General features: G+C 40.6%; 1 protein-coding gene and 1 non-coding gene across 2 annotated transcripts; one reads left to right on the top strand and one right to left on the bottom strand.

Moving 5' to 3' along the window:
- Nucleotides 1-3,626: 3,626 nt before the first annotated feature.
- On the bottom strand, nt 3,627-15,411 carry LOC113916521 (zinc finger protein 699). Its single transcript, XM_027583009.2, has 5 exons — nt 14,034-15,411; nt 13,000-13,126; nt 10,130-10,228; nt 9,428-9,611; nt 3,627-9,076 (listed from the first exon to the last, which is right to left on the bottom strand). The coding sequence occupies exons 1-5, from the start codon at nt 14,079-14,081 to the stop codon at nt 7,618-7,620; spliced, it is 1,917 nt and encodes a 638-aa protein (XP_027438810.1). The 5' UTR covers nt 14,082-15,411; the 3' UTR covers nt 3,627-7,617.
- TRNAR-CCU lies at nt 12,166-12,238 on the top strand. The gene has a single exon. It is a non-coding gene; the product is annotated as a tRNA-Arg (tRNA).
- Nucleotides 15,412-22,641: the final 7,230 nt, after the last annotated feature.

Raw genomic sequence — 22,641 nt, forward strand, 5'->3', positions numbered from 1 at the left:
TCCTTGGTAATTTTTTTTCTTTGCTAATTTGAATGACATTATTGGTTTCATTTGTTGCTAATTGATTTATATTGCCATATTAGAAAACAATTAAACTGTATATTTCCATTATCTAGCACTCTTTTTATTCTGTTTCTAGTTGTTTTCGAGAATTATTTTATCTGAAATTACTCGTCATTGTTAAGATTGCAGCTATAAAGTGTTTCAAATAGTGCCTGACACAATCAGTCAATAAACCTTTTGGTCAAATCAAGCTTTCAATATTTATATAATGCTAACAATGTGTCCGATGTTTTCAAAGATAAAGCAATCTTGGTCTTTCATACTTTGTTAACTGGATTCTCTTCTTCCCTGGTAACCACACTCCTTCCATAACACAGGGAGCCATATGATACAGATGGTTGAGAAGATCCTTGGTGCTTGCCTAAAAGATGCTAAGTGAGGCTTACACCAGAATGCTGCCCACAGCCCCACCTAACCCTATGAGTTCCCCATTCAACCACACCCAATCCTGCCTGTCCTGACTCTTCACAATGCTTTGATCCCTGGAGGCAGTAGAGTGTAGTATTAAAAAGCCTGGGTTCTGGGGGCTCAGTCGGTTAAGTGCCTGCCTTCGGCTTGGGTCATGATCCCAGGGTCCTGGGATTGAGTCCCAAATCAGGCTCCCTACTCAGCGGGGAGCCTGCATTTTCTTCTGCCTGCCTGCCCCTCTCGCTCTCTCACAAATAAAATCTTAAAAAAAAAAAAAAAGAAAGAAAAAAGCCTGAGTTCTGGATTCATAGTTCCACCACATACTATGTAATTCTGGGCTCATTTGTGAATCTATTTCACCATGTGTATTATGTTGATATAAGTATCTGCCTCATAAAATTTTGTGCTGATCAAATAAGTTAATACATGGACATCAAAACTGAATGACACAGAATAAAAGCTCATTAAGTGTTAAATATTATTTTTTACCTCTTCTCTTTATATAAAACCAAGCCAGCCCCCTTCTCTTCAAATCATCTCTGAATCAAACCTTCGTCCTCTAAACTCTTCCACAGTCTAAAAACTTGGGGCAGTGAAGGAAGTGTTTCTGATCCCACAGAAATGACGTGATCCCTGCCCCCCACCCCAGCCACTCCAGTAGCATCTCCTATATGCATCTGATGGTACTGAATGACTTTGATTTATGGCCAATGTTGATAATATATCTGCCTTAAATACAAAAATTTATTTCTTGTTCCTTATCTATTGTTAACACGATACAGATTTTTAAAAATATATTAGCCTTATATTTTATAATTGAGGAAAATAACAAAAAGCAATTATTAGTAAATTGAATCCAGCAATGTATAAAAAGATTTTCACACCATGACTGGAGATGTATTCCAGATGTGAAAGGCTGGTCCATTATCTGAAAATCAGTGTGATCCACCGTATCAGCAGGCTATGATCATATCAATTGATGCAGAAAAGGCATTTGACAAAACCCAAAACCTATATTCATGATTTTTTTTTTAACTCTGCAAACTAGGAAGAAGGGAACCTAACTTGAGGAAAAGCACCTCAAGAAAACCCATTGTTAACATCTTAGCAATAGGGTGCCTGGATGGCTCAGTTGGTTAAGCGATTGCCTTCAGCTCAGGTCATGATCCTGGAGTCCCAGGATCAAGTCCTGCATCGGGCTCCCTGCTCAGCAGGGAGTCTGCTTCTCCCTCTGACCTTCTTCCCTCTCATGTTCTCTCTACCATTCTCTCTCTCTCTCAATAAATAAATAAAAATCTTTATTTAAAAAAAATCTTAGCAATAAAAATAGGACACAGCTTCACACAACAACTTGGATGTATCTCAAGGGGATTATGCTGAGTGAAAAAAAAGTCTGTTTCCAGAAGGTTACCTACTATATGGTTTCTTTACATAACATTCTTGAAAAAAAACCAAAATTATACAGATGGAGAACATATTGGTAGTTGTTAGGGCTATTGATGGAGAGGTTTGGGTCTGAATACCAAGTAACTAAAGAGGTTTTGTTTTTGTTTTTTTTACTTTTTATTTATTTGAGAGATAGCAAGAGAGAGCACAAGCAGGGGGAGGGGCAGAGGGAGAAGGAGACTCCCCACTGAGCAAGGAGCCCGATGTGGGCTCGATCCCAGGACCCTGGGATCATGACCTGGGCTGAAGGCAGATGCTTAACCGACTGAGCCACCCAGGCGCCCAAGAGTTCTTTTGGGTGATGGAACAATTCTGTATTCTGATTATGGTAGTAGGTCCATTCATCTACACATGTTCAAACTGCAAAGAAACACACACACACACACACACACACACACACACACACATACACATATACGCATCTCAAACTGGCAAAATTTGAATAAGCTCTTGGATTTCCACTGGGGAAAACTGAGTGATGGATACATGGAATTTCCCCATACATATATTTTCACAGATTACTGTGAATCTATAATTATTTCATAAAAAAAAAAATTTTAAACACACATACACACACAAACTCAGGACCAGAAGGCTTAAGTGACTTTTCTAAAATCACAGAGGTAGAGCTGGAAAGTGAAAACCATCAGGTGTCTTGACTCCCAGTCCAGTTTTCTTCCCATTCCACCAAGGAAGCCCTGTGACCTTAAGACAATAGGCACATAAACAGTATTTTTCTGCATATATCTTGAGCACATTGCTACTGATAATGTGAATGGTAGAAAGTTCTGATTGGATAGGTTTATAAGCAGACCGGGCATAGCAGGAGACAGGCACTGATATAAGCATCTACCCCAAAAGCTAGAATTAAATTAAACCCAATAGAATAGAAGGGAATAAAACCAAAAATTAAATAATCAGAAGGCAGAATAAAGTTGGTTCTTGGAAAAAATTAATATATCTAAATCCCTAACAGGATGAAGAAAAAGGAAGAGAACATATATATTACCAATATCAGAAATGAAAAGGGGATATAGTGAGTTTTCAGACATTAAAAGGGAATTACAGGACGGGCACCTGGGTGGCTCAGTTGGTTAAGCGACTGCCTTCGGCTCAGGTCATGATCCTGGAGTCCCGGGATCGAGTCCCATGTCGGGCTCCTTGCTCAGCAGGGAGTCTGCTTCTCTCTCTGACCCTCTTCCCTCTCGTGCTCTCTATCTCTCATTCTCTCTCTCAAATAAATAAATAAAATCTTTAAAAAAAAAAGGGAATTACAGGATATTGTGAATAAAATTTATGCCAACACGTTTGAAAAGTTATGGAATGGACAGATACAATTTAGCAAAACTAACACAAGAACAAATAAAAAAACCTGAATAATCTATCTATATATATAGTTTCACCAGTGAAACTATCTTACAAAAGCTTTCTGTGAAGAAAACCCATAAGACAGATTCACTAGTGAATTGTTCCAAACATATAAGGACTAACTCGTTCAAATTTTATAGAAAGTCTTTCATAACAGTTTCCAACTCCTTTTATGGGGCAATATAAACTTGACACAAAACACAGACAAGTAGGTGACAAAAAATTACAAGACAAACCTCTAATTAACAGACACAGAAATAATTTTTTGAAAGTCATATACTTAATCTAGCAAAATGAGAAGGCTAATTAGCCAATATATACCATGTCCAAGTGTGGTTTATTCCAGGAAGACATGTTTTACCATCTGAAAATCAAGGAATGTAATAATTCACATTAACAAACTGAAGGATTTTTTTTTAAGACCATGATACATGCAGAGAAGGCACTGGATAAAATATTCACTCACAACAATAAAAAAAAAAAAAACTTGGCAAACCGGGAATAAAACAATTCTCTTCATTTTTAAAAGTAATCTATGAAAAACTTCAGCTATTATTATACTTATGAAATATTGAACATTTCCCCCTAAGATCAGGAACAGAGCAAAGATGTTCATATTCATCATTTCTATTCATCACTGTAAAGCAATGAGGCAAAATAAAAAAAAAAAGATAAAGTTTAGAAATCAAGTAAGAATTCCTTTTGTTATTGACAGGATTGTACACAGAAAATCCAAAATAATCCACAAACTATTTGAATAATTCAAGTAATAATAATTTAATTTATAAATGTCACTGGATAAAAAGATCAATGTACAAAATCACAATTCATGCTAGCTAAAAAATTAAACAGGAAATAAATATATTTACAAAGCAAAACATACCACATACCTAGAAATAAATTAAACAAAGATATTCAAGTCCTCTATAATTAAACTACAAAACACTGTTGAGAAAAATTAAAGACAACCTAGGTAAATGGATGACTATATTATGTTTAATTGGAAGACTCGATCTTGTAAAGATGTCAATTTCATTCAGGTAATGGCATCGTCAATGCAATTCCAAACACACTCTCAGCATATTTGTGAAAACTGATAAGGAAGTTCTAAAAATAATATAGAAACAAATGAGGAACAGAGAAGGCAGGACAATCTTAAAGAATAAAAATGTTTTAAGTCTCTCACTACCAGATTTCTAAATGTACCGCAAAGCAACATAAAGGTTGAGAAGCCACCTTTAGCAATCTGAAGATATGTTAACAGATGGCATCTAACCTTTCTGAAAGGATTTCTGGAACTACTCAGCCCCTGGTGAGTTGCCAGACTTCAGTTCCCTCCTGTTGCTAAGACCCTAGTAAGCACAACATGCCAGCTGACCATATTACCCCACTTGCCCCCTGCTGCCTCCTCCCCTCTCCGTACACATCACACTCTGACTCAGTTGGTGCAACCCTACTCTGGTTTCTGGATGAACACAGGAGCCAGTCCTAAACAAATCAGAGTATTACATTCCTTTGGCCACAGTGATTAGATAACTATTAGCAAGTGAGCCAATCAGATTCTATTATAAGGATCATATTGGAGTTGTTCAAAAAGACCATCGCTCTTTTCTTCCTGAGACTTCAACCTAGAAAGCAAGCAGCCTGGATCTTCTGGGAACTATGGTAGAGAAAAATAGCCTGCCAGGAAGAAGAGCTAAATGTAAGAAGATACAGAGCCAAGATACGGACACTGAACTCATCCAGATAACAGCTTTTTAGCCCCAGGATCCCAGCCATCCCCGAAGGACTTCTTCAATAATCAAACCCATAAATTCCCTTTATAGCTTATACATACGAGAAGAGTGAAAAAACGAGCCAGAGGTGGGGAAAAGTTACCTGCAATATATGTATATATGATCTATGTTAAGTTATGAATACATGATCTATAACACATGGTTTTATGTATGTGTATGTAACTAGACACAGAGATACACATACACACAAAAGAAGACAGTAACTAGAAGGAAACCCTTCAAATAAAAAAGGAAACAAAAATGGGTGAAATGCTTCAACAGGGTGCCCTCATAAAAGATATCCAAATCGCCAATAAGCACATAAAAAAGCATTTACCATCACTACGTATCAGGTAACTGCAAACTGAAACCAAAGCAGGATACTACCATGTCCTCTGCCAGATGCCTAGGATCAGAAAGGGCTGGCCAACTAGGTGGCACAACTGGAGTTTGCATGCACTGCTTTTAGGATGATAGGTGGAATCCACCTTTTTGAAAAACTGGAATACCTATTAAAACCAAAGCTAAAGTCTACCCTATGAGTCAGTGATCCCATTCCTACAAACAAAACATATACCAAGAGAAATAAGTCAGTAAAAGGAGCAATTAAAAGGCAAACCAGACATCATGCTGAGAAAAGAAGTCAAACATATAACTGTACATATTGTATTTAAGCACTTACATAAAGATCAAGAAGATCAAGAAGAAGCAAACCTAATGAACTGAATAAAAGTCAAATTGTGGTTTCCTCTGTGGAGCAATTATCGAGAAGGCAGATAAATAAACTTTCTGGAATCCTGGGAATGTTCTGTTTACCCGGGTATGTACAAGTGAAATTTCATCAAGCTGTACACTTAAAATTAGCACATGTCGTGCACAGTAGCATATATATGCTTTACTAAAACAGCAGAAAATGATGAAGGGAAAGTGGCATAGGTCTACTTTTGAAATAAAGGGGAAATATAATGGAAGGGAAAAGTGTAGCCAGATGTACCTGAAGAAGCACAAACCAAAGAACTTTCATCTTCCTCAAATAAAAAAGCAGAAAAATCTGAAGGTGTCAAATATAAATCTTCCTCCACTAAAATAGGATGATTCCTGTCTGATGCTCACCTCACTGATACCTAATTTTCCTTACTGCCCACAGCCCTTCTTGCTGGAGATGCCAGTGGACTTGCACGGATGTCTTTCCCCTTGAGCAAAGTGACACGGTGGGATTGCACTATACACAGATAACAATCCTGCTCCAAAATGGGGCCACCTCTATAGAGCCGGCTGACGTGCCAGAGGGACTGTCAGATCAGCAAAAGGACAATGCTGGAACTTGCCAGAAAACCTAAGAAGCTGTGTATGACCGTGATGGAGGAACTTATGGAAAGGTCTATGGAGCTGCTGCCTCTGACTTTACTGAAGTAAAAGCATTTAATGTTCTGTTTCAAGCTAGTATTGATTGGTGGGTCCGATCATCAGGAAAATGAGCCGGACACTGAAGCTCACCATGCCCCTATGTATCTGTCTCCATCCTATGGCCCCACTAAATGAAGAATAATAGTTTTCTCCCGCTGCCTTCCAATTCTCACGCAAACTCTGTTTCAGACAACTCTAACCTGGGACTGGATAGGGAAATGATTCTGAGAAATGGAATCCCAACCATGTCCAAATTAACACACACAAGCCAGCTGAACCAACTCTACTTCTAGCTTTCTTGTCAGAAGGTCCCTTTTTAAACTCAAAACACTGGGTCCAATTCCTAGCCATGAGCAAGGACAGAGAAAATATAAAAACAACGTATTAGATGCGACTCTTCTTTTGAGAACTTGCCCTTATTAATTTCTGTTGAAATGGCTTATTAGACAGAAAAAGCTTCTAATAATAAAAACCGATAACCTGAAAAACTTTAGGTTCTTTTAGTTAAAAAAAAAAAGGAAAAAAAATTGGGTAGGCAATTTCCAGTATCTGCCATAACTAGATCAAAATGAAATGACCAATTACAAGGAAGAAATTACAAAAGAAATTACAAATACCAAAGTGTTGATACCATAACAGGTGTGATACTGCACACCTGGAGAACAATGAGTATTAATTAGATACTAATTAAAAAAAAAAAGATCACTCCTGCCTTCATTTGAAAAACACCTTGAATCCCCTATGGGTCCAAAAGATTTTATAACGTAAAGAACATTTACATCTTGGCCAAAATAAAAGTACCTATAATAAAATGTGGTCAGAGCTGAAAAGGTATTAGAGGAAAATTTATCACCTTAAATATTCGTATCAGAAAACAGAAACCGAGTATCAATGAGCCAGCAGTCCACTTTACAGGTGAGGCCCTGATCTGTGCTTCTTGTGTGAATTTTCTTACACGCCGGAAGTGACATTCACAAAGGCATTCCCACAAGGTGTATGGACACAGGCTTCTCTTAGCTGTGAGTTCTCAAGTCCTCAAACAGATAAGCAACACTTTCTTGCTTTCTTACATTCATGGCCCATCTCCACAACGTTCCAGATATGCTATGAGGTGAAAACGCCTTGCAGACGCTCCCACATTTCACAGCATTTATACGTTTTCCCTAGTGTGAGTTTTCACATGTCTTCGAAAGTAGGCAGGACACACAAAGGCTTTCCCACATTCCTTACATTCATATGGTTTCTCTCCAGTGTGGCTTCTTACATGTCTTCGAAAGGATGAGGGACAACTGAAGGCTTTCCCACATTCCAGACATTCGAAGGGTTTCTCACCAGTGTGCGTCCTCACATGGACAGTAAGGTATGAAGAATGACGAAAGGCTTTCCCACAATCCTTACATTCATAAGGTTTCTCCCCAGTATGTGTTCTCATGTGGATCCTCAGAGCTGAGGGATAAATAAAGGCTTTGCCACATTTCTTACATTCATAAGGTTTCTCTCCAGTGTGAGTTCTTATATGTACTGTAAGGTGGGAGGAACTAATAAAGGCTTTCCCACATTCTTTACATTCATAAGGCTTCTCTCCAGTGTGAGTTCTTAAGTGTTCAGTGAGGGATGAGGAACGGCTAAAGGCCTTCCCACATTCCTTACATTCATATTGTATCTTTCCAGTGTGATCTCTCACGTGTGCTCTGAAGGATGAGGGACAACTAAAGGCTTTTCCACATTCCTTACATTCATAGGGTTTCTCTCTACTTTGATTTTTCACATGCGTATTAAGGGAAGTGGGAAGATAGAAGGCTTTTCCACATTCCAGGCATTCATAGGGTTTCTCTCCAGTGTGTTTTCTCATATGGATACTTAAGGAGGAGGGACAGTTGTAGGCTTTCCCACATTCCTTACATTTATAGGGTTTCTCTCCTGTGTGTGTTCTGACGTGTACAGTGAGTTTTGAGGACTCGCTGAAGGCCTTCCCACACTCTTTACATTCGTAAGGCTTCTCTCCAGTATGAATTCTTATATGTATTATAAGGTGAGAGGAAGAACTAAAGGCTTTCCCACATTCCTTACATTCATATGGCTTATCTCCACTGTGAATTCTTTTGTGTTTGGAGAGTGAGGAAGAACAACTAAATGCCTTCCCACATTCCCTACATTCATAAGGCTTATCTCCACTGTGAATCCTTTTGTGTTCTGTCAGGGATGAAGAACAGCTAAAGGTTTTTCCACATTCCTTACATTCATAGCTTGTCTTTCCAGTGTGAATCTTCATATGTGCCCTAAAGAAGGAAGAACAACCGAAGGTTTTTGTACATTCTTTACATTCATAAGGTTTCCCTTCGGTGGGATTTTTCACATGCTTCTTAAAACAAGCAAGAAAATGGAAAGCTTTCCCACATTCTTTACATTGATAGGGTTTGCCTCCAGTGTGAGACCTGATGTGATTCTTAAGGGATAAATGATCCGTGAAGGCCATTTTACACTCGTGGCATTCATAGGACTTCACTTCAGTAGTTCTCTTGAGTATATTAAGATGTGAAATTTGGCCGAAGTCTTGTCCACACCAATTTTCTTCATTACATTCATAGATGTTCTCCACAACTGGACTTCTTTTAAAAATAAAAGCACACTATTAGTAATAAATATAATTTTATCATGTTCAGTGACTACATTTTCTGCCCAGTCAAGTTACAAGTTCAAAGTCCTCACAGAAGGGTCTACAATAGCCAATATTATCACTGAGGTTTTTTTGACATACAATTTTTCTGGTAATTGCTTATAATTGAACTATGTTTCAAACATTGAAGATCTCAATGTCATTTTTGGGGGGGAAAAATCTTGGAAAAATTCTTTATGAAATCACAATTTTTGACCAAGTTCTAGGTACACATTTTTTAAGTTTTATGACATTTTAAGATTCTCTCTCGAGGCATGCTTTTTCTTTTTTGAATGGCACTCACCTCAAATGTCTCTCATGGTTTTTGTTCTGATAACAAATACCATGGTATTCCCAGTTTTTGTGTAAAATGGATGAGCAAGAATCATTCCTTTTGAATCTTACTATTTTCTGTTCACTGGATATTCTCTGTCCATAAATATCTTGTGGAGCTACTGATTCATTAGTTTTAAGTTGAATCTCAAAATCTGAAACAAAAAGGCAGAGGCACCTATAAGGAAAAGGACTTCTGGCAACATAGCTGTTTCAGGACTTTGGTAATATACACAAGGGTCAAAATGGTAAGCAAGAAATAATTCCATGAAGACTGAGACTGATAGTAACACAAATAAGGTATTATTAGGAGAACAAAGGGCACCTGGCTGGCTCAGTCAGAAGAGCATGGAACTCTTGATCTTGGGCTCATGAGTTTGAGCCCTATGCAGGTTGTATTGCTTAAATAAAACTTAAAAAGGAAAACAAAACAAAAAGGAACCAGTTCCTTCCTAAAATGCAAATGACCAAATACTAACTTACAAGAAGAAATATGGACCGTCTTTCCCAAGAACAAGGAAAGTGTGAGAATACTGATAAAAAGTCAAAATAGTAATCTAAGGTATCTAGAAGATCACACCCCTCAAACAAAACAAAGTTTTGTTTTGCTTTTATTTGATTTTTCCAAACATAATATCCCCCAACCAGAACAGTTTCTCCCAAGGTTTCTTGCCTTCCTGGTGCTCCCCCTGGATAGGTCCTCTTTCCGCTGTCTCCAGGTCCTCCTCTTGTTTCCACTGGGAGATCAGATATGGTGTCTGCAGTGGATACCCTGTTAATGCAGAAAGGCTTATCATGACGGAAAATAATGAGGAACCATAAACATTTCCATGAGACAGGGTCAAAATTTTGCCCTTCTGATACTGTAATAATGGGCAAGAGCAAATTGAATTTCTACAAAATGTTTGTCAAAAGTTTTTTTAAAGCAGGAGCAGGATGGGGGAGTAGACAATGACAAAGACAATGACACAGCCTCTGATTTCTAGAACTGATGTGATATTCATTATCTAAACTTCAATATTAATATTAGAAGCTGGTTTGATATAGCCAGGACATTTTGTTCTCCTATTGCACATTAATAATCTCACAGAATACCAATCTTAAACAAGATTACTCTGAGACCATGATAAAATTAAACAAAATAAGGCCACTACATAATTTAATCTAAGGATGACCCCCCCCCAAAAAAGTGACTGTGCCACCCATAAAATACTCAATAATAAAATTTCTACCTCTTTTTATCAGCATCCAATCTAAAGTGACCACCTGGACTGGGTCGAACAGTGTCCCTTGAAAATATATGTCCAAACAGATCAATGAAACAGAATAGAGAGCCCAGAAATAGACCTACATAAACATAGTCAGCGGATCTTTGACAAAGGATCAAAGGCAATACGCGAAGAAGTCTTTTCAACAGAGACCGAAACAACTAGCCATCAACGTGCAAGAAAATTAATCTAGACACAGACTTTTACACTCTTCACAAAAATCAACCCAAAATGGATCACATGGATCAAAGACCTAAATGTAAAATGCAAAACAAGGAAATTCCTCGAGGAAAACACCATATGAAGAGATAGTCCCATATGTCATCAGGAAAATGCAGATTAAAACAATGAGAAACCGCCACACACCTATGAGAGCAGCTAAAATACAGAACACTGACACCAACAAATGCTGGCAAGGCTGTAGAACAGGAACTCTCATTCACTGCTGGGGGGAATGCAGAATGGTACAGCACTCTGGAAGACAGTTTGGCAACTTCTCACAAAACTAATCTTACCATATGATCAGGCAATCACACTCCCTGGAATTTACCCACAGGAGCTGAAAACACGTCCACACAAAAACCTGCACATGCATGTTTTACTGCAGCTTTATTCACAACTGCCCAAAATTAGAAAGCATTAAGATGTCCTTCAGAGGGTGAATGGATGAATAAAACTGCGGTACACCAGACAGCGAAATACTATTCTGAATTAAAAAGAAATGAATTATCAAGCCATGTAAAGACATTAAAGAGGCATAAATGCATATTACTAAGTGAAAGAAACCACTGAAAAATCTATACACCATATGATTCCAACTACATGACATTCTAGAAAAGCCAAAACTATGGGGACAGTAAAAAGATCAGTGGTTGCCACAGGTTAGCGAGGAAGGAGATGAACGGATGAGGCAAAGAGGATTTTTAGGACAGTGAAATTACTCTAAATGATACTATAATGATGTATACCACTACATATTTGCCCAAGCCACAGAATGTATTCTGTGTTGAATGACTTCACCAAGAGTGAATCCTAATGCATAAACTATGGACTCAGGGTGATGATGATGTGTCGATTCAGGTTCATCAATTGTAACAAATGTACCACTCTGGTAGGAGATGCTGATAGTGGAAGAGGCTCTACCTATGTGGGAGCAGAAGTCTCTGTATCTACCACTCACATCTGCTGTGAATCTACAACTGCTCTAAAAAAAAGTAAGTGTGTCAAAACAAAATGTCATGTTCACTTGAAAGCTCAGAATGTTACTTTATTTGGAAATAGGGTCTTTGTAGCCATAATCAAGTAAAGATGGAGTTATACTGGATTAGGGTGGGTCTTAAGTCCATTGATTAGTGTCCTTATAAGGAGGGGCATAGAGACAAAGGGGAAAAGGCCATGTGAGGACAAAGGCAAAGATTAGAATGATCTAGCTGCATGGGACACCTGGCTGGCTCAGTCGGTAGAGCATGCGACTCCTGATCTCAGGGTTGTGGGTTCTAGCCCCACGTTGGGTGTAGAGATCACCTAAAAATAAAATCTTAAAAAAAAAAAAAAAAGAATGATATCACTGCAAACCAAGAAACGCCAAGTATTGCTGGCAACCACCAGAGGCTAGGAAGAGACAAGGAGAGATTTCTCCCATAGAGCCTTCAGAAGGAGCATGGTCCTACTTGACACCTTGTTTGTACTTCGTCTCCAGAAATGTGAAAAAATAAGTTTCTGCTGTTTTTAGCCACAGTTTGTGGTACTTTGTTATGAAAGGCCTAGGAAACCAATACAGCCTACTTCCACAGACCATCCCCAAATCACTCACCCAAAGTACAAACCCTATAATATGTACTTTTTAACACTTTCTTTCTGAGACACACCACAGCTTCCCATGTCATATGTTCTCCCTCCCTGCACTGAGTAATAACCCCCCCACCTTGTTTACATGTATGTTTCTGAGTAAAGACCATTGACATCATTAAAATTCTCATAAGGACCCAAACCACAAACCTCCCTAAGGCCCAAAGTGACCCCTGAAGTCTATGTCAGCACTTTTAACACTTAATAAGCCTCAAGGCTTTTAACCACAAGAAAAAGAAAAAGGCAGTTCACTACACAGATGTTTATTTTCATGGTAAAGCCACTAGACTTAAAGTTCCTTGGGGTCTGTGACCATGTCGGTCTTATTTACCAATTCATTCCAATTCCTCAGCCTAAATCCTAGAACAAGGTCAATTAGTAAAATTGTTTTCTAAACAACTAAATGAAGGAATGTTGCCATTCTTACCTAGGGAGGCCAGGTTCTGAAAGTTTTCCAGCATCACATCTCTGTAGAGGCTCCTCTGAGCAAAATCCAGCAGAGCCCACTCCTCCTGGGTGAAGTCCACGGCCACATCCTCAAAGACCACAGAGTCCTAAAACATCCCACATATATTCTTTTCAGAAAGGTGCTCACTCTCCCCATGTGTGCAGGAAGATTGATGAAGTTGCTAATACTGGGGAACTGAGAATCAATTCAAAGGAAGTTCTGAAGATTTTATGGTCTCCCAACATCTACCCATTACATCCTTCCTAACTGACCCCATCCAGTCTCATGTATCTAACCACACTTCTAAAACACCAAATTTATCTCTTGCACAGTTTGATGGTGACCATTTCCAGTCTTATGATCCAGGACAGTCCAGAGCCTATAGCAGAAATGACAGAAATGCTCTAGAGATGAGTTAATTTCCACACTGACACCAGCAATTTCTTGTTACACAAACAATTTCACCTGCTTCCTTCTTTCCCACCACAGCACTCAGCACAACATGAAAGACTGGGTCAAATCCAAGTGAGGTTTAAATGCATAAAAACACACTTGAGGAATAGGAAGCTTTCCTTTTTCTTTCTTTCTTTCTATTTATTTATTTATTTACTTACTTACACTTACTTACTTACTTACTTACTTATCTTCCCACAAACCTGAGGCCCAGGAGCTTGCAGAAATATAACTTTCACCTCAGGCCCACAGCTGGCCATATTGCATTCTAGGCCAGGGGTCAGCAAACTATAGCACATGGGCTAAATCCAGCCTACAACTTGCTTAGGTAAAGTTTTATTGGAACACAATAAAACATTTGTTTATGTACTGTCTGTGGCTGCTTTCAAACTAAATTGGTGGTTTAATTGCAATAGAAACTCTATAGCCTTCAATGCCTAAGACACTTACAATGTGGCCCAACAGAGAAATAGATCGTTAACAACTGCTCTAAACAATTAGGAGGTCAAGGACCTGGTGGAATGGAAAATTCTTTTGGAGAATTATTAGCACCTACTTACCTGTGTCATATTTTTCTGTAACTCTGCAACTTTTCTTTCTTCTTCCATGTTCCCTTCATGAAGAAAGTCAAGAGTACTGAGAAATTAGAGCTGAGGCAGGAGAAAGAAAACACGAGAATCCAGGTCTCCCCACAATTTCCACAACTCATGAGCCTGGATGCTGCAGCATATCCGTTATGAGGGACCACTCCCCTCAACACACACACACACACACACACACACACACACATAAAGCATACCCCCAAGACACCCAACCAAATACACACTGATCTTGTAAGGAGGTGGAGTAATCTTATCTCCTCTAGAGCTAAAAAAACATTGCTGGGGTCCTTGCTAATTAAAAAAAAAAAAAAAAAAAGGTTAAAAGTCCCATGTTCTAAGTTAATTGAAATCTAAAAAAGTTTAACTGTCAGTTTTCCCATGATAATGAAAAACAAAAAACAGCAGACAATGCCTTCAAACATAACTTTGACACTGTGTCAGGTCCAAAAAAAGCATTTATAGATGCAACTTCTGGGGGCTCCACTCCCAGTATTTCTTACTTCTGCACCACTGGCAGCTAACAGGAATTACTGCTCAGCCCCTGACCACTGAACCCTCCCCTCCATGGGCTGCAGGGCCTCTGAAACTTGATTTTTACGAAAAAGCATCAACAGACTGAATTCTACATGTAGGAGGCAGGGAAGACTGCCATGCTGTGACTCTTGTCCTAAATTGTGCCTACACAGTACAGAAGAGCAGGACAAGAATGCCTGAAGTGAACTTAGCAACATGTCATCTCCGATAGTAATATCTGCAGCTCTATTACATAAATTTAAAATAATGAAAACACAACAGTTTTTTCCAGGCAGTGGATCAAGTAGTATATTTTAAAACTGAAAAAACCGCAACATTCTTTACTGAATTAATAATGTGCCATTTAAGCAACCATGATGTGAGAATGATCTTGCAAAGAGCTTTTCTTTCATAGAAGCTCTGCAAATCAGGTATTATTACAACCAGTTTATAGTTGAGAAATCTGAGAACCAATTAACCATACACTCAATGTTACCCAGTCAGAAAGCTGCTGAGGTGTATGTAACACAGGGTGTGATACATAGACAGATGTGTGAATGCAGGCCTGTTTGTCTTCAAAGCCTAAACTCCCAATGAGTGTATTTCTGAACATACACCTTACAATTTAGTTGTTAGTGAGGCTTTTATTACTAACATTACCAGAGTCTAGCCTAGAACCCTGCTGTGCACTATGGAAAGTAGGCAAATGAAGTATTCTATTTAAATGTTTTATCTTGGGGCGCCTGGGTGGCTCAGTTGGTTAAGTATCTGGCTCTTGATTTCAGCTCAGGTCATGATCTCAGGGTCAAGGGATCAAGCCCTGCATCAGGCTCTGTACTCAGTGCAAAGTCTGTTTGTCTCTCTCCTGTGCTCCTCTCTGGAGAGAGAGAGAGAGAGAGAGAGAGAGAGAGAGAGAGAGAGAGAAATAAATAAATAAATAATCCTCTTATAAATAAATAAATGTTTTATCTTTGAGCTCCTCTTGACTAAGCCCCCCCGCCTTTTTAAAGATTTTATTTATTTAGTTGACAGAGAGAGACACGGCGAGAGAGGGAACACAAGCAGGGGGAGCGGGAGAGGGAGAAGCAGACTCCCCGCGGAGCAGGGAGTCCAATGTGGGGCTCGATCCCAGGACCCTGGGACCATGACCTGAGCCGAAGGCAGATGCTTAATGACTGAGCCACCCAAGTGCCTCTAAGCCCCCTTTTTTGAGCAAGGACACTTCCCTTAAGGCCCCTACCTCTTGCTTCTTTATTTCATATTTACTTAGGTAATATTTACCCCAATCCCACTACATACAGTCACAGGGGATATAGCACTGAACAAAACAGAAAAATCCTAAAGGACATGGATGTTATAATCATTTGAGGGAGGGCAGTAAATGAACAAAATGTATCAGGTGTGGTATATGATACATAATAATGCAGCACATTACAGGGATAAACAGGCACATACACATTTATGTTTAGCCAGTTAGGACTACTTTTGTGGCCGGGAAGAAGCAGAAAATTAAAAGAAGTGTTTCAGATAACACTGGAAATCCACAGTTGGTGTGGTACATATATTTACATATTTATATGAATATCATCAACTCCCAGAGAAAATAAAATCAGTATGAGTGGGCTAACCATTAACTTAAAGGATGGAAAAAGAACAGCATAAAGGTTTAGAAAAATGAAAATAGGACAAAATTAATATTTTTAAAAAATAAAAAGAATCATAAAAATGAACAAAGTGTCCTTTGAAAACTAATGAAATCAACAAAGCTTTAGCAATTTTAACAACAGAGCATAGACAAAGAGTTATGAATGAGTCATAATCACAGATGTTGAAGGGAGAATACAACAAAAAAGTTAAGAGAATATACATGCAAATGTACATATACTGAATGAATTGCTAGAAAGAAGTACAACTTTCTGGCAATGATCTAAAATAAATACAAAACTTGATTACATCCAATCCTAAAGGAAAAGAAAAAAAAAAAACAGTAGTTTAAAACATGCCCACAAAGGAAATATGAATTACAAATTGTTTCACATGTAAGTTCACCAAATAAGTAAAGGATTCATAATTCCATTGTAGGGATGGAAAATACTGTTTTCCTGAGTGTTTCCAAGCCTAAAAAGGACAACTCAAAACAAAACAGGAAAGATCTCATTCACACATATGAATGCAAAATAATATCAGTTTTAGTACAGGGGCGCCTGGGTGGCTCAGTTGGTTAAGCGACTGCCTTCGGCTCAGGTCATGATCCTAGAGTCCCAGGATTGGGTCCTGCATCGGGCTCCCTGCTCAACGGGCAGTCTGCTTCTCCCTCTGACCCTACCCCCCCCCATGCTCTCTCTCAAATAAATAAAAATCTTTAAAAAAAAAAGTTTTAGTACAATCAAGAATTGAATAATGAGGGTATAATCACAAACCAAGTTCATTTCCTCCTAGGAATGAAAGGTGGTTAAAAATGAAATCCTCAATTAATATAATCATCACATTAATATTAAAAGATCATATGGCTCTTCCTCTTAGATACAAAATAGTGACCGATCTATATCAATATCCATTGCTGATCATTTAACCAATTAGAACTAGAGGAGAATAACTTTAATTAGGAAAAAATAATTATCATCTACAACACCTACAGCAAACATTTTTTTTTTTAAAGGAGGCTCAGTGCCAAGTGTAGAGCCTAGCAGAGCTTGAATTCACGACCCTGTGATCAAGACCTGAGCGAGACCAAGACATTATAACTGGGGTCACCTGGGTATCTCAGTCGGTTAAGCGCGGTACTCTTGATTTAGGTTCTGGGTTTTTTTTTTTTTTTAGATTTTATTTTATTTTATTTGAGAGAGAGAGTGAGTGAGAAAGAGAGCATAAGCCAGGGGGAGAGGCAGAGGGAGAAGCAGACTCTCCGCTGAGCAGGGAGCCCGACGCGGGGCTGGATCCCAGGCATGACCTGAGCCAAAAGCAGACGCTTAACCAACTGAGCCATCCAGGCGCCCCAGTTTCAGGTCTTGATCTCAGGGTTGTGAGATCCAGTCCCAGAGGTCGGGGTGGGGCTCCCCCACTCAGTGGGGAGTCCGTTTAAGATTCTCTCTCTCCCTACCCTCGCTCTCTCTTAAAAAAAAAAAAAGTCACTTAACTGAGCCATGCAGGCGCCCCACAAACATCCCATTTAAATGCTGAAATGATAGAATAATTCCATCTGGGATCAGGAACAAGGCAAGGATGTAAATTATATGCCACTCTAGTACTGTCTGTCCACTGAAGTGGAGGTCCTAGCAAACACACTAAATAAATAAAAAAGAATGCAAGGTACAGGAATAAAAGAGAAAACGCTGAAAATGGCACATGATGTCACTCTCGGTGTGAAATTCAAAATAATCTACAGATAAATGATTAAAATTTATAGCTGCATTCGACGATGAAGGGGGTCACAGAGATACTAAGTAATCAGTTCACATTTATGTACTTGAGTATAATGTATCAAACTGATGCCCACAGGCAAGGTAAAATTCACGGATGAAATACCTCCTGCACCAGGAGGGGAGATGGGAACGGAGTTGAGGCAAATGTCACCCGGTGCTCACCGAACACGCCGAAATCCACTGACCAGCGTACAGACGAGGTGGAGGCGCTCGTCCCCGTGACCGAATGGCAGGGATGCTTTTACTTTCCTTAAAGACAGCAAAGGATGCTTTGGAAGGCCGATTACATAGGAGAGTGGTTTTCTAACTCTAGCCTGCAGCCGACTCAACCCGGCTGCTGGACGCAGCCCAGAGCTCCTGATTCAGTGAGTTTGGGACGAGCCGCGGCCGGGGCAGGTCCCCTGCGCTGGATTCCGGCGGGGGCAGGGGGCACGGCCAGAGCGGCGGTCCTCCCAATGCCGACCTCTCCCCCTCCCGCAGGCCGGACCTGGGGCTGGTCAGACCGAGCCGGGAAGGACGCGCCGAACTGAGGCAAAACACTAGCCCAGACGCTAGCTGGGGATCGCGTAGATATGGCCGCCAACTCGCGCACGCGCAAGAGCTCATTTCTGCTTCCGGTTTCTGATACACGCACAGCGTAAGGGGCGGGGCTTCGGGAGCTGCGATTTAAGGGCTGGGGGTGACCAGTCCCTGACCCCTTCATGGGCTGTGGTAAGAGGAGGTTCCTGTGACCAGGCTGGTGTTTTGGGGTACTCTGAGACAAAAGGATGTCCATGTCCCTGGGGATTGCTACAAGTTAATAAGCCCATAAGGCAGAGATGGCAGGTCTCCTAAGCGCAGCTAGCAGGCTTTAGCTGTAGTCCCTCTCAGATCTGCTGTCAAGGATGGCATTCCGGCCCCTCCTCAAAGGAACATCAAGACCTCCAATTCTTGGGCCGAGCCAGCTAAAACATTAGTTAAAGTAACTAAAGTCAAGGGGTGCCTGGTGGCTCAGTGGGTTAGGCGTCTGCCTTCGGCTTGGGTCACGGTCCTGGGGTCCTGGGATCGAGCCCTGCATCGGGCTTCCTGCTCAGCAGAGTCTGCTTCTCCCTCTGCCCCTCCCCCTGCTTGTGCTCTCTCTTTCTCAGATAAATAAATAAAAATCTTAAAAAAAAAAAAAGAGATGCCTGGGTGGCTCAGTTGGTTAAGCAGCTGCCTTCGGCCAGGGTCATGATCCCAGGGTCCTGGAATTGAGTCCCACGTCGGGCTCCTTGCTCAGCAGGGAGCCTGCTTCTCCCTCTCTCTCCCTCTGCTTGTGCTCTCTGTCAGATAAATAAAATCTTAAGAAAAAAAAAAAAGTAAAGTCAAAGAAGTTTATATCCCTGCCCTTCCCAGGAGCCCAAAGAAGGTGGCTATTTTACTGAAGGAATGTTCTAAACCACAAGATGGGTGTTGGGTTCTGCTTACCACAGCTTCTTACCAGGATGCCACCCAGAGGAGGAAAGAGCCCAAACTCCTAGGGGAGGTGCAACATGACAGAATTCAGGATCCTGGGAAAAAAGGACTGGTCCCCTCTGCTGGAAAAGAGAAAAAAAAGTACAGTGTCACCACTGTAAGAACTGAGACGATTTATCCTCTGCTTTGCCAGTGACCTTCCAAAAAGTACTAAAAGACACAAAGGCAAAGGGGAAGGCAAAAAAAAGGAAAGGCTCTTTCTTGGAGGAGGAAATACACAGCATCTCTATGATGAAGGGCCTACCCCAAGAAAGCACTCCCTCTCCCCAAGCCCAGGAAATGAATGGCTTGGGAGGAGGATTAACGATTATCAGCTTAACTAGTAAAATTGGCCCACTTTTGCTAAAAGATGATTCTGTCTTGATTGTTCCTCCCAGACAGTCCCTTTTCCCCATTATTGAAATGGGACCTGCTGAGCCAACCTCATGAAACAAGCTGAAAGCTTTTGCTATTGGTGGGCACCAGCCGTTGAGAACTAGTTAACTTTCCTCCATCAGCGGAGGTGGTCAATATGCTGCAGGAACTACCGGCTGAGAAAGGTGCTGAAGGAGTTCAGGCCATCCTCGCCGACTTAGTGAAAGAAGGGACACTGATTCCTGCCATTTCACCTTTTAGTTCCTGGTGCAGCCTGTGCTTAAAGCCACTAAGCATAAATGAAGCTGACCATAGACTATAGTTAAACATGATTATTCCCTTCATTAGAGCACCCCTCCCAGATATCACTGCCTTAATGGATGACGTTTGAGCCGAAATTATAAGTTTGGCTAATATGTTCTACTCAATAAAAGTTTCACAGGAGAAAAAGGCATCCTCTCCCACAGACCACATGCTGTGCTCTTGCTCTCTCTCTCTCTCTTTTAAATATTTTATTTATTTGAGAGAGAGAGAGAGCACGAGCAGGGGTAGGAGGGAGAGGGAGAAGCAGACTCTCCGCTGAGCAGGGAGCCCGACAGGGGCTCGATCCCAAGACCCCAAGATCATGACCTGAGCCAAAGGCAGATGCTTAACCATCTGAGCTACCCAGACATCCCCGTGCTGTGCTCTCTTAAAGGCACTGTGGAACAAATTTGGACCTGCTTCCAATACCCCAGAAGTAGACTAAATAGATAACACTAGCCACAAATGACCATCAACTTTTTAACCTGTACTCTGTGACTGTGCCTCCTCCCATAGCTAAAGAGCCCAATCTAGACTGCAGCTAAGCAGTTTTATATTCTGCATTTCTCTTCTGAAGGGGCAGGGCAAAAAACCCCTTTCCTCATCAGAACCTAGGAGGCAATGAAAAACTGTCTTCTGACAGTTTCCTGGGAGAGGTGAGTGGGAGATGGCTTCATAGGGGCTCCTTACAGGCCTTCTATCCTTTCATGTTCTGGGAGAATCACAGGGCATTCTACCAACATTCAGATTGGCCACAGGTCAAGCCTTTGCCTGCATGGCCTATGTGGATAGATACAAAGTAGCAAGGGGGCAACAGCAGAGTCATTTCTCTACAACTCTGGCCCCTGATTTTTCATGTATCTAGCGAAGAATTCTTTTTAGATGGTGTTTGTTTGTTTGTTTTGTGGTAGGCAGAATAATGCCCCTGCCAAAGATGTCCATGTCCTAATCCCCAGAACCTGTGAATGTATTACTTTGTATGCCAAAGGGGACTATGCAGGTGGGGCTAAATTAAGGTTCTTGAGATGGGGGAATTATTGAGGTGGGCCCAATGTAATCACAGGGATCTTTATAAGTGAAAGAGGGAGGCAGTAGGGTCAGAGAGGAAGAAGTGTGAAAATGGAAGCGGTGATCAGAGTGATTTATGGTTATGAGCCAAGGAATGGAGACAGCCTCTAGAAGCTGAAAAGTTAAGGAAACGAATTCTCCCCTAGAGTCTCCAGAAGAAACACAGCCCTCTGGACACACTGAATTTGGCCCAATGAGACCCATTTCAAATGCCTGACCTTCACAACTATGAGATAATAAATTTGTTTTGTTTTAAGCTACTAAGTTTCTGGTAACTTGTTATAGCTGCAAGAGGAGGCTAACACAGATACTGTAACTAATTGTACCCATGGGGGCTTATACCAGAATTGATTCTGTTCTTTCCTTTTTTTTAAGATTGTATTTATTTATTTATTTGAGAGAGAGAGAGCAAGAGTGAGCAGGAGGGAGAGGGAGAGAGAACCTGAAGCGGACTCTGTGCTGAGTGTAGAGCCTGATGTGGGGCTCGATCCCAGGATGGTGAGATCATGACCTGAGCCAAAACCAAGAGTCAGACGCTTAAGTGATTGAGCTACCCGGGTGCCCCTGATTCTGTTCTTTTAGGGAACTTCAGACAAAACTGACCAGGACCATGACTCCCAGTAGGGTGATGAGGGATACCTGGAGGATATACTTCAGCCAGGCTCCCCATGCAGAGCCAAGCCAATTAAATCATTAAACTGGGTGCAGCCAGAGGTGTTGGCAGCTGAACATATCCTGCTTCAGCTGCCAGCAGGAAGTCCAAGGTAACACAATTGTTCATTACCACTCGTGCTAAAGTGTTTAGAACACTGTCATCATATGTGGGAAATATACAAAATAGGCCAATAATAATAGGATGAGGCCAAAGGGAATCATATTAGTGCCCAGAAAGTTAATTTTGTTCTGTTAATTCACGTTCAATATCAAGGGAGGCTGCTTCTCCCTAGAGGTTCTTTTAAGTGTCTAAATGTGAACATCCATTTCAGAGGTTACCTTGGGGCATGGAGAGGAAGTTTATGGATTGAGACTTTTTTAGAATTTTACTGTGTCATTACAAATTCAGCATTCTCGTCTTACTGCAATTAAACTCACACTTTCCCATCTCCAGAGATCTTGGAGACCAAAACATTGGCCAGTCTCATAAAAATATTTGTTTCCCTACAGAGTTTCTGTTTCGGATGATAAAAAGGTTTTGGAAATGGACAGTGGGGATAGTTGGACAACTTTGTAAATGTACTGAATGCCGCTGAGTTGTACATTTAAAGATGAGTGAAGTGGTAAGTTTAAATTTTACCGCAGTTTTTATTTTTTTTTAAGATTTTATTTATTTATTTGACAGAGAGAGAGACAGCGAGAGAGGGGACACAAGCGGGGTGGTGGGGGGAGTGGGAGAGGGAGAAGCAGGCTTCCCC

This window comes from Zalophus californianus, chromosome 1 (genome assembly GCF_009762305.2).
Source record: "Zalophus californianus isolate mZalCal1 chromosome 1, mZalCal1.pri.v2, whole genome shotgun sequence".
In the NCBI taxonomy this organism is placed as follows: domain Eukaryota; kingdom Metazoa; phylum Chordata; class Mammalia; order Carnivora; family Otariidae; genus Zalophus; species Zalophus californianus.

Coding starts and splice junctions, on each gene's coding strand:
- LOC113916521 (XM_027583009.2), bottom strand. CDS start 14,081: ATGGAAGAAGAAAGAAAAGTTGCAGAGTTACAGAAAAATATGACACAG. Junction 13,127..14,033: donor TACAGAAAAATATGACACAG/GTAAGTAGGTGC, acceptor GGGATGTTTTAG/GACTCTGTGGTCTTTGAGGA. Junction 9,077..9,427: donor AACCATGAGAGACATTTGAG/GTGAGTGCCATT, acceptor TATTTTTAAAAG/AAGTCCAGTTGTGGAGAACA.